This window comes from Harpia harpyja, chromosome 3 (genome assembly GCF_026419915.1).
Source record: "Harpia harpyja isolate bHarHar1 chromosome 3, bHarHar1 primary haplotype, whole genome shotgun sequence".
Taxonomy (NCBI): domain Eukaryota; kingdom Metazoa; phylum Chordata; class Aves; order Accipitriformes; family Accipitridae; genus Harpia; species Harpia harpyja.
Genome location: NC_068942.1, coordinates 47,343,126 through 47,359,512, shown reverse-complemented (window position 1 = coordinate 47,359,512; position 16,387 = coordinate 47,343,126). Strand labels below are relative to the sequence as shown.

Genomic DNA, 16,387 nt, shown 5'->3' with positions numbered 1-16,387 from the left:
AACAGGTTAAAAAAACAAGATTGAAAACGAATACAATGCAAGACACAGTGGTTTAATCATTATAGAATCATTTTAGTTGGACAGAATCTCATTAGAATGTTACTTGTTCCAGCTCTATATGTCATAATTGAAGTCAGCTGAATTCAGTTCAGTTGGGGAAAATTCTGCCCTTGCTATTCTTTATGCAGTGTGTTGATAGGTGAATTGCAAGGAAAACGTAGTCAGTGATTTCTAAACCATATGTTTTCAAACTGTGCTCTTTAGTGAGCTGCTAATTACATGTTACTAGCTTTTTCATTGTTTCCAGCTGAGAAAAACAGTAGAAGTCAGAGAGAATGAAGAATGATTATGGAGGTAGGCAAAATTAATAACTTTCTTCCAGAAAGTGAAAGGTTTTTACACCAAAGATGATGAAAATTTTTTACGTGCTTTCATGATAATACTTATAAATAGTTTCAATATCTGCTACAATAGAGTTTTTTATTAAGTATGAGAAGTTAAATGTTCCATGTAATTCTGAATGCTGTATGGTCCCAGAAGGGCAGTGAAAAAGAATCTTTAAAGTTAGATATGTACTAGATAAAAGCTAGCATTAAGGGTCTTGACAGATGCTAGACTTTTGTTAGTATAATAAAGCAAATAATTCTTTTTAGCATGTTTAAAATAACAATGTTTATTTTATTAGCGTGACTGCATACAGTATGCTGAGAATTTCTTTTTAACCAATCAAAATAATTGAAAAACTGTCAGGAAACTTACTTAGATTGTTAGATACTCACCAAATAGTTTTTGGTTCTTTCTTCAGTGTAAAGGCTATGCAGTGTAGATTGTAAGTACAATGTTGTGCAGGGGCATTTATTTCAGCTGTAATTTTTTCCCATTTTTTTCAAATCATGGCACCTTGGTAAGGATGGTGAGTATGCCAGGAATGTCGCAGTTACTGGTTTAATATTATGTTCAAATTCCTATAACGTACTCACTGGCTAATTGGGCATCGGCTGTCCTGCAATTTCTTAAGATTTTAATCTATGCATATAAATGTATAAATTTTAAGTATATTAATTTATGTTTATGTATGCATACTCATAAAATAAATAATTTCTGTTACACTGAATAAACATAGCCTAATTTCTCACTTTTTGTTGAGGAGTGCCTCAAAGACACATTAGTGACATTTTTTACAATCCCCAAAATGACTAAGGTGAAGTACAGTAGTAATTAATTATGCTGAAGTCTGTAATGACGGTGTAATGCATTCATGCCTTGTGCTGTGTTTGTACATAATATGGTTGTTAATGTACATTTTTATATGAAGTACAGGCTCAGTGTCTCATCATCCTAGGATTTGTGCTGTCCTATATAGAAAAGAATATTTTAACCTCACAATAGCTTATAAATTTGCTTTTGCCTGTGCCAGGAATAAGAATAGTTGTTTATTGTCTGGGCAGTTGAGAGCTGCACTGGCCCATGGGTAGAGACATTAGTGTTTCCAAAGGTGAGGGGAACAAGAAGTGATAACTCTTCCTGAAGAAAGAAAGGTGAGGTTTTGGAAGCAAATAAACCCTCAGAATTGATCTGGACTGTAAGAAGGAAAGGACTCTTGAAGCTAAATGCTGATTTCATACAGATTGAAGGGAAAAAGAACTGTAGAACTAATAGTTAGGCTAGATATATGCAAGTGTGATTATCTTAATTTCTGCACATATGTGTTTGTAAACCTTTGTCTTGTTCATTTTCTCAATGAAGAAATATTTTCACTTGCCTGGACCTTAATATGGCATGAGTTAAGGGAAATTTCAAGACAACTGTCTAATACCTTCCTATCCAGCTGTGTACAGATCCTTAAAAATAGGGTGCTGGAATACCTGGCTTTTTACAACACTTCTGTCCTTAGGACTCATAGAATAATTCTGATTGGAAAGGACCTTGGGAAGGCATCTAGTCCAGCCTTCTGCTCCAGGTGGGGTCAACACTGAATTCACACCAGATTGCTCTAGAATATATATTGCTGTGGAGTATCCAAAAGGAAATAAAACATTTCTCCATTGAGGTATTCTTTACAGTTTGGAAGCCAGCAAAAGGGTTTTTGTGGAAAAAAGGGATTATCTTTGCTGGTAGGCAGAGCTATGAGGAGTATACCAAATCCCCAAGGCTTCCCAGGAGCCTGTAACACATGACTTAAAGTCTTATTTTTCCAACAGTTGTTATAGAGATCCTCTTGTTGGAAAAGCACACCTTCATCTTCAGTATTGTTACATACCACTTCAGCAGTCTTGTGTGTTCCTTGCTTTTCAAAACCTGTGATTGCATTCACAATGTATTTATTTTGACTGTTTTGTTTCCTTTTACTGTGTAACACTGGAAATCGAAACAGATATTTTAAATTATAAAATTCAAATTAGAGTTTTCCTTAATATGTCCTTACATAAATAAGAATAGAAGGAAGCTTTAAAAAAGGTGAAAGAATATGCTGAAGAACATTATGGTGCTGATTTCAATGAAAGCAGCATATGCAATATATGTCTGTTTACTGCAGATTACTGCAAAGTAAGCTTACAAGCATCAGAAATTGATGGAGACGCCCCAAAATTATGCCTTTTGTTAGGTTTAATATGGAGCTTACTTTGTCAAAAGTTTTGAAATGTCAACCCTTATATTTTAGGGCAACAGTTTGTAATGCCTTGTGACCACAGAGACACCAGTTTCCCTACAGCAGATGGAATCCTATTTTGAAATGGGATGTTGTCATTCCAGCGCAGTACTTGGCTCAGTATACTCTGCTGAGCAGAACCTTGGTTCTGCTTATAAATTTCTTTGAGAACAAACACAGTGAATAACAAGAGCTTATTTAAAAATATCTGTTTATTTAAAAATTGTTGTGGCCCAGAATTAATGTTTGAGATTTCATATTTTATTTTCATGATGATTTATTTCAATTGACAATGAAGAAGTTATTGGTGTAGTTTGAGTAAGTAACATTCTGACACATTCAAAAGTCACAGATGACTCATGCAGAAGGATTTGATATCATTTTAATATTACTGCCAGCATGTAGCTATCTTAGGGGCTCAACATGGCATTAGGATGTCGTAATAGTTTAGTAGTAATCATAAAGTTTAATTCGTTTTTGGAATAAGATGATAGATATTACAGAGTCCTTTACCTACAATTGCCTCTAAAAGTTCAAGTGTTTATTTGTAAGTTCATATTTTACAATTATCATTTCCCAGTAAGTACTGCATTTCAAATACAGTATTAAGCTATTTTTTTCTACTAATTTTATATGAGAGGAGCAAGTAGAAGGTAAAATTAAAATCACCTTTTTTTTTCATGCCTACTGGCGTGTAGAGATGTATACAGCAAAGTATACAGAGTACAGTAAGCCCACTAGCAAGATAGGTAAGTGTATCAGTCCTCTGCTCTTACATTTGTAGAATTTTTATCTTTTTCTTTTGTAAAATTGGGGAAGCCTGTGGCAGTACTTTTAATGCAATAACAGTGTGCAACACCAAAAGATACAATTTTAATTAGCTGCGTAGGTTAGATTTAATAAGAGTTCAGCAGTCAGGTTGTTTTACCATTCTTAGGGGTACGTAAACACGCCCTTAAGATAGCAAGAGTTTTTTCCGTGCTCTGTTTTTACAAGACAACCGTTGAAAAATAGTTGTAAAGACAGCTCGGTTTACTTGTTCTGTTCACACTGCCATTCCTTACTTTCCTTCTATCACGTTGGAATCTGATTCTATGAATTCTCTCATTTTCTAAATCTTGCCCTTCTTCTAGTATATTAAATATCTTGTGAAAATTGCATCTTTGACAGCTTTGTCCTCAAGTTCCTTTGTTCATTCCTTCTTTCTTTTATTTTTTTGTTAGTTATTTTTCCTTTGCCATCTTCCTGACCCATGATGTGATTCGTTTTCTTCGACTTGATTCATTCATGTCCTGAGGGAGTTAAACTGAGAATAGGTTGTGAAGAGAGGATTTTGAAGGAGAAAGTATTTGGATATTTTGCTGCTAAGATATGTACAAATATCTAGACAAGAGATATATTTTTTTTCCCTTCTCCGATAATCTTTATCTGACTATACTTTTCAGCTGTTAGAAAACACACCCTCTCTTTGCACACTGCTTTCAAATGACTTGGCTGAAATCCTAGAGAAACTGGACAGAGCATAAAGAGCAAAACATCATGAAGAGGAATTTATGCTGTATTGCTTAAAGTGAGAACAGCCTTCAGGCCCCCTAAATCATTCTAAAGCTTTATTTCTGAAATTTGAAAAATCTTGGTTTTTCTTTTTTTAGTGTTGTCAGAAAAGATCAGTATCGCTCAATTTTTTTTAGAACAGTAACTTAATTGGATCACTTGTTACTACATTATGATTTCTTTCACTGAAATTTTCATTGATGCCTGATTCTTGACTCAGACGTAATATGAGAAAAATGTTCTAATCTTCAGGGCGCTATATAAAGCCAAATAATTAATTGCTGGCAGTTAATGAATTTGTGCTACTTTATTGTATTTTTCATTTAATGGCCTCACCATAAATGTGTATTGAATGAGTTCATCTTTATCTGTATCTGATAGTGCAGTCCGCATAAATGTGATGTGACATGATTTCCCCATAGTCTTGACACTGTAATGGTATCCCCAAGGAATGTCTTGTAATTTCATTCTACTTCATCTTGGCATTATAATGCTATCTGTTTCAACTAATGTTATTGTTGAAATGTGACAGCTAAATTCCGTATAAATGAAAGTAGATTAGCGTAGCTAAAATAGAGCTTCTCTTTACTCCACAGATGTTGCACATTCAGTAAACTGAAATAAGAACCTGTTACACATATAATAATTTAAACTGTGTATCAATGTCTAACATATTTTGTTTACTTAGCAACAAATGAGCAACTATGTACACTTAAGGTTAAGTCCATCAGCAGTTGAAATCATGGAAAAATGATATAATCTAATTATTCTGTTTACTTAGAGGTTTTTGTTTAATCATACACGTGCACATGAATCCATAATTTGCTATTACAGAATTTGCTGTGTAATTCTGTTCTTATTCCTGAATTCACTTTTGAAAGCAAAACTATTTTATTTAAAAAAAAAAAAGCTACTTGCTGTTGTGCTGGAGATTTAAAATCCTCTGGTTGTAAATGAAGACTAATGGGATTAAGAAGTAGGTGGGGCCTAAAAATTGCACTGAGTATTCCAGCCAAACACTGAGCAATGTCTTTAAAAGAGATTTGAAAGAATCCAGTTCCTCTTATAAAGAGGATAAATGGAAAAATAAAATAAATGTAAAAAAATAAAGAAATGCAAAAGTAAAAGAAATTTAAAAGCCAAATTTTAATTATTTTAAAAATTAATATTTTCTTTTTTGCTGGTTGTTGCAATACAGAGGCATTATTCCAAGTGAAGTTTTTATCTGCATCTAGTATTTATAAGCAAAAAATTCTTTAGTATAAAAATATTTTAACTAAATTTCAAAATATGTTTCTGCTCATTTTTCTTTTTCATATTTAAGATAAAATTTCAAAATTTTAGTAATGTAGAGTTCTACAGACTGAACTAAACTGAAACTTTAATTACATCAGTAACTCAGTTATTGATTAGGTTAGGTTAAATATTTAAAGATTATTTTTTTAATATATATTTCTTTACATGATAATAGATTTTACTTGATTTTTCTTGCTTCAATGAAAATGATGCTTCAGATGTGAAATTATTTTTAATTGGACTCTGACTAATTAATTGGATAGAAACAGAAATTATGTGAAATTAAATTTAGTTGCATCTTAACAACATAAATAGCATAAGCATTGTTCAGTGTTGGAATGTGTTTCAGTGTAGAATTCAATGGTTTATCCTGTTCTAGTATAGAGATTAAATGCCAGCTTTTATTTTATCTTCTTAGGAGCTAAAAGAAAAGCAGGATTCTAGTCTTAAACGTGACATTGATGGAATGGGAGTCCCAGAAATAAAGTACGGTGATTCAATCTGTTTTGTCCAACATGTGGCCAGTGCCTTATGGTTGACTTACAAAGCACAAGATGCTAAATCAGCACGTTTAGGTCCTGTGAAAAGAAAGGTAACGTTTGAATTTTTTTTTAATTACTTGTAAAATGAACGTTAGTTGCGTAACAGTTTTGGTCTGTCCTGGTTTTTGCCATTTTTCCAATGTGGCAATTGTGGGTTTAACTGTTTTGTGCTGGTTTATTGAAAATGGTGTGAATGTTTCATTCTAAAAATGAAAACAATGGTGGATATTAACATAACTATGTAACTGAAGAAAAACTTTGCCACTAAGAAATGTATTTAGCTATTTTTCTTGGCCGAAGAAATTATTAATTTGGGGTCGGTTTTTATTTTTGACGCTTCAGTGAAATGTGGAAATTCCTGATTTGGATGGTCAAATCACTTTTTTGAAAATCTATGTTTAACTGTTTAAGGGCGTAAACTTGTAAGTCATCTTACATTCACTGGTGTTTTAGATTTTTTTTAATTGAGTATATTGTATGAAATGGCAATTAAATTTGTTACGTAAGGAGTTTCTAGGGCCATTTGTTAGGCTTCTTGAGGGATATTAACAAACAATTTCCTGCCAAAATATTAGATGTAATTGTGATGTGGCATTGATAAGGTCAGTCTTTCTCTCAGCCTTATGATCAAAAGGTATGAGTATATTCTTCATTAGTGGCATATGACCTGTTATCTCTTCAAATTATGTTTATATTTCATTCAGAATTAAGGGGTTTAGTACTAGCTTCGCATAACTGCATCATTGCCAAATGATTCTTTGATTCTGTATTCATAGATTTTTACAACTCGAACCTATTGCTAGAACACAAAGAAAAAAAAAGTTCATGACTGAACAGAATTTGCAATTCTTCTTTAATTACTTGTATGTATGTACATTCACAAAAGAATATCCATACACAAGCACTGTAATACAAAAAATGAGGTCTTCAGGACACCCTTGGCACAATCTTATTTATTTCTGCAGCACACATGGTCATAAATGGGCAGTGAGTACCCAACCCCTTCACTACTTCTCAGCAACCTGTCTGATGAGAGAAATTCTTCTTTGTATGCCAGTCATTCAGTATTTTCTTGATAAGAGATTTAATCACACGATGATGGCCTCTTCCTTTCGCATGCCAGTATTAGCTATGGGATTCTGTTTCCTCAGAGGGTCCAATTTTACTTCCTGAAAAGGCAACATATAGATTCTTCCTCTGTATTCAGTGAATAATTTTGCAATAGCTTTCTGTGAAGTTTAGTATTTTTTTTTTCCCCAGTTTTCTGCTCAGCAGCAAGGGACTAATAGAACCTCCATAATTGCTATCACTTTTATTCTCCTTTCAAACTGTTTCATTCTTGTTCAAAGACTCTTTTGTTGCCTCTCACCTGGAGAATTCTTTCCTGTTAAGTGCCTTCAAACAGAAGAAAATCCAGACCTTCTTGCTTCCTGTAACTGATATTCCTGTGGAGGCAAGAAACAGTTTTTCATCCTTTGCAAAATACAGTACTGGACTATAATTTTGTAAGGTAGTTTACATGTATACATCCCTCTTAAATTTCATATCAGATTTATTTTTCTACAGTAAAAGTGAAGTCATAGCTTTGTATGCATACTCCACCATCATTTTGTCAGGAGATTTTCACTTTCAGTGACTGTAATCCTTCTCAAGCTGACCTGCAGTTTTTGTAACATGCCTCAGTAGCCCTAGGAGGATTGAGAAATACCTTACATTTACAAGAGGCAAAGGGTGGTTTTTTTCACATAAGCTAGCTATAATCCACTGACAGCTGCTGCAAATCTATAGAGGGGAGAAAACAACTATGGGATTAGTTTTGTTATAAAATACTCAAAATGCCAAGTAAAAATTTCTATTGTTTTGCTTTCATGTAGTTTCATGTATCTAGTTATCATGCTGTCTTTGCAAAACACAAATATGTAAGAAATTCTAGCATCATTGATGAGGCTTCTGTTGCACATTTTCTGCTGGAATTTTGATCTGTCATATCTCTCTCTGAGATCTTGGTAACCAAGGGTTCAAGACTTTGCCAGGTAGTGATGATGTTTACATTGATATTCTGTTCCACATTCCATTCCCCCACTGTCCAGTGTGAGTGATGGATGCCTGTCTTCGCAGTTTGAGAGTTTGCTTCTGTGCAAGCTATGAACTCCTGCAGAGCTCCAGAATGCTAGAGCTCAGAGAACAGAGAAATATATGCTATGTGTTTTGAATTCATATCCTGGAGACCATTGCTCAGAGTGTTGGTCAATATCAATGCCCTGCTGTACCGCAACAAGCAAGGCAGTGCAAAATGCCCCTTTATACTCAGGGAAGTGGTTTATCTGAGGAATTGGAGTAGGCAGTGCTGGATGCTTCTGGCTGTGATCTACTTACTGGAGATCTAAATAGAACTTTCCTTTAGTTGTGGTGTTTCTGGATGATTTAGTTAAGGTTTTGGGGTGGGGTTTGGGGTTTTTTTTGGGTCAGAGAAATAGGGAAGATTAGGTCCTTTTAAAAGACTTCTCTCTTCCCTGATCTACTGTATATTTAGGGAGAAGTGTGCATATCTGCTACACAGTGGTGAAGGTGCAATTACTTTGTAAAGCGTGGAAGCTTTGGTATCCAATCTATCAGATGTTTTTATTCCTGTACCATTACTGTAGCTGCAACATGTGGAGCTATATGCAATGACCTGAGGAAACGTAATCTGATTGTCAAATGTTTTCTTACTAGTTCTGTGATGGGAAGAATGGTTCCTTAGTTATTGTTCAGTTAAGAGACAGACCTCAGGACCCTTCTTTATGGAAACAGTGATATGTCAGCTAACAAAGTTACCCACAGTGTGACTCTATATAAAGAATTACTTGAAGAAAGAGGAAAAATGACAAATATGTAATCTAGTCTCCTTTAAGATAATATTATCAATATACTTGTTCAAAAATGTCTTCTCCAACACATTTCCATGGATTCTGGGGTCCAGAGGAACTCGTAGGGTGATGTTTGCCTCTTTTAAAAGCACTTCCTCAGCATGTTGGAAGGAACAGAGCACATGTGTACTTTGGATCCTGCCAAGTACAGAAAAACATCACTTTCCAATGCTTTGGTATACCTATATGCCAGTATGTACAAAAAGCTGTTGGTAAATAACCTTCCCATTTGTGGCAGTAACCACTTGTGTAACATTATTAGTTTCTTTGTTAGCTATTTAGTGCCTTCAGAATTACTCATCTAACTGGGAAGTTGGGCAGCAAATTTTTACTACCTCACAGGTAAAAAAAATACATTTTTCAGTGGAGAATTCAGTAGGTTACATCTTGGGCAAAGAAGCAGGATAACTCGTGTTTAATTCTTACAAAAGCGCTGTAGGATTTCAGTGCCTCAAAATGATCAAGACTGGGTTTTGTGATACCTAAAAATTATGATGGCTTTTTGTGAAATTGGGTGCTTATTTAAAGGGAAAAATTAAAAACCCACCAAAGGATCTCTATTGTTGCTTGAAGTTCATATGATATTCACATCTGGTTCTGATAAGAATCCAACATAATGTGTAGAGAATAGTTAAATGAATCAGAATTTACTCATAAATGTTGTTTCTCCTTTAGCTGCATTGTAATTTTTATGATGTTTGTCACTCCAGCTTGATTTTCTTGTCAGTAGTCTTATCATGTGTGAATCCTTTAGTAAATGATGCTTAAGATAGTGAAAAGATAGTGAAGATCCTCTCTCCCTGACAGCCAGAACATAGAAAGAATGACATTTTTTGTTTCAGTTGGAAAATATTTGGTAAGCATGTATGTTTAATGAATTGCGGGAGAATAAAGGTGCATTAAAATGTCTTCTCTGAATAACTTTTATGCGATTGACAAATTTGTAATTAATTAATAAACAGGTGTTCAGATAAAGTGTTTAACAAGTAGTAGCTCAGTATATATGCAATTACTGGTTTTAGTGCAGTATTGAAATAAAATACAAAATATTTTAAAGCACAAAGGTTTTTTAAGTAATTATTGTGATAATTACTGACTTTCAATAGGTTATATTACACCAAGAAGGCCATATGGATGATGGTCTAACCTTACAAAGATGTCAGCATGAGGAATCCCAGGCTGCTCGAATCATTCGCAATACTACAAGCTTATTCAGCCAGTTTATAAGGTACTTGTTACCATCTTATATACCATCATTTTTTGTTTGGTTTTTTTTTTTTAAAGTATTCTGAAATGATAAGAATTTCTCTAACAGAGTCCTTATTTCCTGCTTTCAAGTATTTTTATTTAGAATCTATTAGCAATAGATTTTTACTGACTTAAGTTTGTAATTTTGATGAGTAATGCCATTAAATAGATAAAAGAGCTTATTTAAGATTACACGAAATCTAATACCTTGAAGCCAGAAGCAAACTGGATCATAATCCAGGTTGTAGAAAACATGCTAAATGATCTTAGCGTAACTCCATTAGTAAGTATTCTACAGTAGCTAGAACTTCACAATATTCATAAAAGGGTTCTTATTTTTCTGTTTTTCTTGGTAGACCCAATATTATAGCTCACTCTATTCAGATTTGTCAAACTAATTGAAAGGAATATTGATGCCTAGTACTGTTTAGATCAAAAACACGATGGGAAACCATAGCAGCCCCAAGTCCATGCAAATAAACAATAGAAGGAAGTACAAAATAGATCTGTACATGTCTGGGAGGAGAATACTAATTTATTGCCTTGAAAATCTGGGCTGAAACATTTTACCTGTGCCTTTTTAATCACCCATTCTGTTGATCCCCCTACTTCTCTGTCACCCCTCTGATCATATCTGGAAGATGTAAAGATCAGAGGAGAGGTAGTTCTCTCTGGTGATCTGTATGCAGTATAACAGATTATATGCAGTAACAACAATTACGGCAGAAGGATAACTGTCAGCTGAGAAGGTAGAAGGAACAACTTCTTAACCTCTCTCTCAGCTAAATTATTACGTGAGCATTCCTAAACTTCCTGTTTAAACCAACTCATTTATTTGCACTGGAATGGATTTATGGGTATTCAAAGTCAGTAACAGCATCTTAGAGAGAGACAGTGACTATATCTGATTTTAAGGAATAATTCAAGTTGTGATTCTAAGACTTTAGAATAGAATCAATAGAATTACCTTCTGAATAGTATTTATTTTCCAAATCTTTGCTGTACTAGAGGGCAATGCAGTTAGTAATTATACCTCAGTAAGAATTATCTGAGATTGGGCTGTTCCCCTAACTGTATAATAGAACTAAAAAAACTAATTCCTATTCCACAGGCTATTTCCGCAGATCAAAACACCAAAGCCCTTGGATACCTGGGCATTGTGAAACATGCAATATACGAGTACCCTAAGCATGGAGTCAGTACTACAAAGGATATTAGAAAGTCAGGGAATTTAAACAATTTAATGTGATACCAGACTTGCTCTGTCATAATCCTGGTTTATTGAGAAGGTTATATAAAGAGCTGTACTTGTTAAGTAGTTGCCTAATATCGTTGCCACACATAGAATCATTTTGGTTGGAAAAGACCTTCAAGATCATCGAGTCCAACCATTAACCATGCAGCATAATAGCTTTCTTTTCATGGAAAAATACAACCTTGGCCAATAACAAAACAAATGTGTTGGACACGAATATAATTTAAAGCAGTTTATCTAAATTTGTATGTTGCTGACTAAAGAGCCTTTGCATCCTTAGGAGATGTTGAATCTTAATGAACCATTGAAAAAATGAGCATGAAAATTTACTGTATTTATCACATTTCATCCCTAGTTTGGTGTTCTGGATTCAAGCCTCTATTTAAACAATATTACTTATGAAATAGATTTTTCCGAATCAAAATTTGACTTGCTTTTACCATATTAATGCACTTGCTTCAGCTTGAATTTTTCCAGTCCTCTTGAAGTATGTGTTGTGCTTAAAAAGGTTTGTTCTACTGCTCTGTATCATCTGGCTTGCCAATTTGTGCAAGACTGTTCAGAATGTTTTCTGTCATTTGGTTTAGCTTAATTTTGACAGACCTTAGTTACCAATAAGTTTGAGACTTTACATGGAAATAGTTGTAAACTGATTGTTCTGATGAGGGATTTAGTATTCGGACAGTGAAGGGAGTTATCATGAAAACTGCCTTACATATGTGGTTGTGTTTGACTTTTTGAATAATACCTTTAGCTATGTTAGTTTGAAAATATGGGGCATTTTGAAGCATAATTTTATTATGCTATTTCTTTTGTTTCTTTTGCTCCCCTTCCCTTAATTTTTAGAGTAAATAGTTCATGACATTTATCTTACATTACTAAACTTACATGATAATAGCTCTTTAACAAGCAGCAATACAAAGATCTTCAATTCAGTGAAAGTTCAGTGTTTCCTTCCCTATAGCTCTTCCATACGATATGTTTGTCTGAAGATTTTTAGGGTAAAATACAATTCTGTGTCAATGCATATTCATTTATAATTGCCGAGATCAGCATATAAGAATACACAATGAAATCAGTAAGAATATATGTAGTACTGAAGAAACTATTTTTTCATAATGCTTGGCAGAAGTTTTAATTATTATGATCAAGTGGTCATCCTTGTATTACTGCCTAATAGATGAAAAAATAAAGAAAAAATAGTTTATAATTAAGAATTTCCTTCCACAGAACCCACCATATGAGACTGCATTTAAAACATTACTTCTTCAGTATCACAAGGGACTATGCTACGCCTTTGTATTTCTTGTGCTGAGGATATAAAAACAGAGCCACCTCTGCCAGCAATCAGCTCCTCCAAGCTTATACTATTTATAATAATGAGTCAGACTCTGAAAAATTGGGTTGTCACCCAAGATTGAGGAAATGCTTGAAGAGGAAAGAGACAATATTTTACTGACAACTGAGATTCTTTGAAATGCTTTATGTTTTTTAAATCCCACCCTTCTTTATTTCCTATATAGAGTTGATACAGAAGACCTAATTAATGGTTAGGATTACTTGTTATTTTTGTATTCTTTGTCTAGAAGACTGGGGGTGTACAGCCTCAATAACTGCTACTATTTTAGTCCATCTGCACATTATGCCTATATCATCAATAGGATTTAAAGTATCTAAACAAAATCAATTACTGTAAGAAAGGACTTCAGTACATCTTTCATCTGTTTCATCTTTTTGCTGACTTATATTGTTTCTTCTGCTCATTTTTTCAGTTTTTTTAATCATTCTCTCTCTTTACATCAGTGCAGAAAGGGAAACGTCTTTCCACTTCAGGAAGCTCTGAGCACTGGACACCTAAACAATTGATGTTTGAATGATTTGCAATTCAGATTAGCTGTTGCTCATATACATATGTCATACATATAGCAAGACTTGATTTAGATACCAACAGAAAATAGGCTGTTACATAATACTGTAAATTACAGTGGGAAGATGACTAATGCCACCAGTCTGTCTTGTTGTTTTCCATAGTGGAAACAACAGGACACTATCACCCTCTGCCCTGCCTATTGAGGAGATGGCTCAGACTCTGCAAGACCTGATTACTTACTTCCAGCTTCCCGAAGAAGACCTGGGACATGAAGATAAGCAAAGCAAGCTTCGGTCACTCAAAAACAGACAAAATCTATTCAAGGAAGAGGTAGAGAGAGAATTGTTACATTATTTTAATTTTAAGTGTATCGTGTCACAAACATTGAGAAGAACCTAAACATTATCATCTAGATGCATGCATATGATTTATAATGTAAAGTTCTGTAGCTGATATATATACATAATAGACTGTAATGCTGCATGATAACTTGCTGTTACGTATTTTTCCCTTCCATGCTTGTTACAGGCCACAGGCGTGCTCTCATAAAATTCGGTCTTAATACTTCTGAGCATCTTTAAACAGATGTAATTTTAAAAAGAGATGATTGTGACAAGAAACTTCTTTTTCACTCTGAAGTTATACATTCTGGATACCCCAAATAAAACTGGGATCAATGATAGATGTTATTTCTGATGTCTTTTCTGTTCACTAGGGTGTGAAACAGGAACATCTTATTTCTAGAAACTGGAATAATGCTAGTTTTAGAGAAGGATATATCTTACATAATTGTAGAATTGGAATAATTACACTTCTGTATAAATAGGAAATATATTTTACAATGTTTTTAGACATTTGGATTGTTTGCAGGTTTTCAATACTGTTTTAGTCTCCAATCAAACTGAAATTAAAAATCTATTCTAGTATTTGAACTTTTTTATTTTACAGATATTTTATTGGACAGTAAAATTCCCACCTTTTTTAATAAACAAAAATTCCTGTGTATATAAATTTAAAAGTGGTTATTTTTTTTCCTATGTAAGGAAGATTTTATGTAAAAAAGAGTCTGTTCACAAAAATTATTAAAGCCTTTATTGTCAGCTTTGTTTATTCCTTACTTTTTATAATACTTAGCTGACCAAGGAACAGTATAGAATCATTCTCTAAAATGGATGATTCTGATATAGAAAAATACATATTGAAATCTTGTAAGCACAATAGTTTGGGGTTTTTTTATCTAAGATGGTGCAACTTTTAAATGCGTACAGGAAAAAAATAATCTTTTAAAAGGACAACAAATGCTTTTTCATGTACAGTTCGCTTTCCTCTCTGTCATATGCGTTTAGGGAATGCTGGCACTAGTTTTGAATTGCATTGATCGCTTAAATGACTACAACAGCGCAGCTCATTTTGCAGGAATTGCAAGAGAAGAACATGGTACAGCACGGAAAGAAATTTTGAATCTCCTTTACAAATTGTTAGGTAAGTTCTTCAGTAATCTACTAATGTAAAAGACTAGGATATGTATTCTTTATATTCTTCTTGCTGCTTCACCACCAAAGGATACTTTGTGTGTTATTCATTCTGTCATGTAAATTATAGAATTTCTTCCATATACTTACTGATATTTATTACAGAGAACAGAGTTTATAGAGCAATGATACAGCAGAGAAATAAAGCTCAGCTGGGAAAAAAGATTGGTGCAGCATACCAAATGTGGTTTTGTTTTTTTTTTTAATTATTTAAATGTAAATGTACCTGTGGCATGCAAATAGGTGTGAATTATTTTAAAAGTTAGAAAAACTGTAAAACAGTCTTTATATATGAAGCTGAAGAGAAACCTGAAAGTAATAGTCAGAACTTGTAGGTCTACTGAATCCATGTTTGTCACTTGAGGCTTAGATTTAAATGTTAATAAAAATAATTACATAAAACAGAAATTAAAAAGTTTTTTTTCAATTTCAGTGCCATGCCTTCTAGAGCAAACTGCTTCTGTGTTGTAGTAGGGCCAAAATTATACTTTAGGAGAAGTACGTATATGTGTATTTCTTTAAATCACTAATTTGATACCTGAGTTTTGTAATTCCTCATATGGGAGAATCTTGTCTTCTGATGGAGTTTGAATACATTCTAATTTCATTACAAAGTTAGTCCCAAACCATAGTAAAATACGCAAGTCGAGAGTTAGGACAAGAATAAAAGAAACCAGGGGGAGTGCTTTGAAGCATGAGGTTATTCACGTAGCACAGACATGCAGGTGCTTCTGGTGAAATCTCATTGCTTTAGAAAGTAATGAGATACCATTGCCTGCATTTTAGTACAGTCTTAGGAGCTCAAAAAAAAGTTTGATGAAAAAAACCTCTTTAGTGCTATGTAGGCCTTTTCAGATTTTGTCTTGATTTTCTTCTGCAGGTGCATCTTGAACACACTTGTTCTGATTTAATAAATATTAAGTTAATGCTTCGTAATAAATATTAATTAATGCTTCATAATAGAAATCTTTCACAATTGTATACAAAAGACTTTTTTTGGTTTTTGTATGATCAGTAATAACTTCTGGAAGAAAAAAAACAGTTTTGCTTGAAATACTTGAGTGCTGATGAACTTTCAAAGTGCAGTTGAATAACATAGTGTTCCGTGCTGTTGAAGACGAAAAACTAACCATTCAATAACATGTTTTAATCAAAAAGTAGAGCTAAAGAGCAGTACACCCAGCCTGCAATTGATCTTAAAACTTCTGCATTGACCTTCCCACTCATTGGTAGGAATAAATAGAAGAAGAAGTGTTTCAGCCTCTTGATCATGACAGTGCTTGACATTTGCATCAAACAAGGGTGGAGGATAATTTCTATTTAAATTTAACAATAAAATAAAACATAAATAAACCATATTTTTTGCTGAAATTCTTGTTTATCCGGTAGGTCCCTGTCAACTTCAAAAACCTACGTGGTCTTTAGAAGTTATGTCAGTGTCTGATATTCAAATTAATGAAAATCTTAATTCTTTATTACTGTAACATATGTATATTTAGGATTTGTCTGTTTATTATTTTGTGAAGTTGTT

At 33.6% G+C, this 16,387-nt stretch overlaps 1 protein-coding gene across 1 annotated transcript in view; it reads left to right on the top strand.

Moving 5' to 3' along the window:
* Nucleotides 1-16,387, top strand: part of RYR3 (ryanodine receptor 3) — a 252,124-nt gene that overhangs the window by 77,505 nt on the left and 158,232 nt on the right. The window contains exons 11-14 of the mRNA XM_052782467.1: nucleotides 5,919-6,092; nucleotides 10,058-10,179; nucleotides 13,486-13,654; nucleotides 14,671-14,806. Coding sequence (XP_052638427.1) covers nucleotides 5,919-6,092; nucleotides 10,058-10,179; nucleotides 13,486-13,654; nucleotides 14,671-14,806 — 601 coding nt within the window. The remainder of the gene's footprint in view (nucleotides 1-5,918; nucleotides 6,093-10,057; nucleotides 10,180-13,485; nucleotides 13,655-14,670; nucleotides 14,807-16,387) is intronic.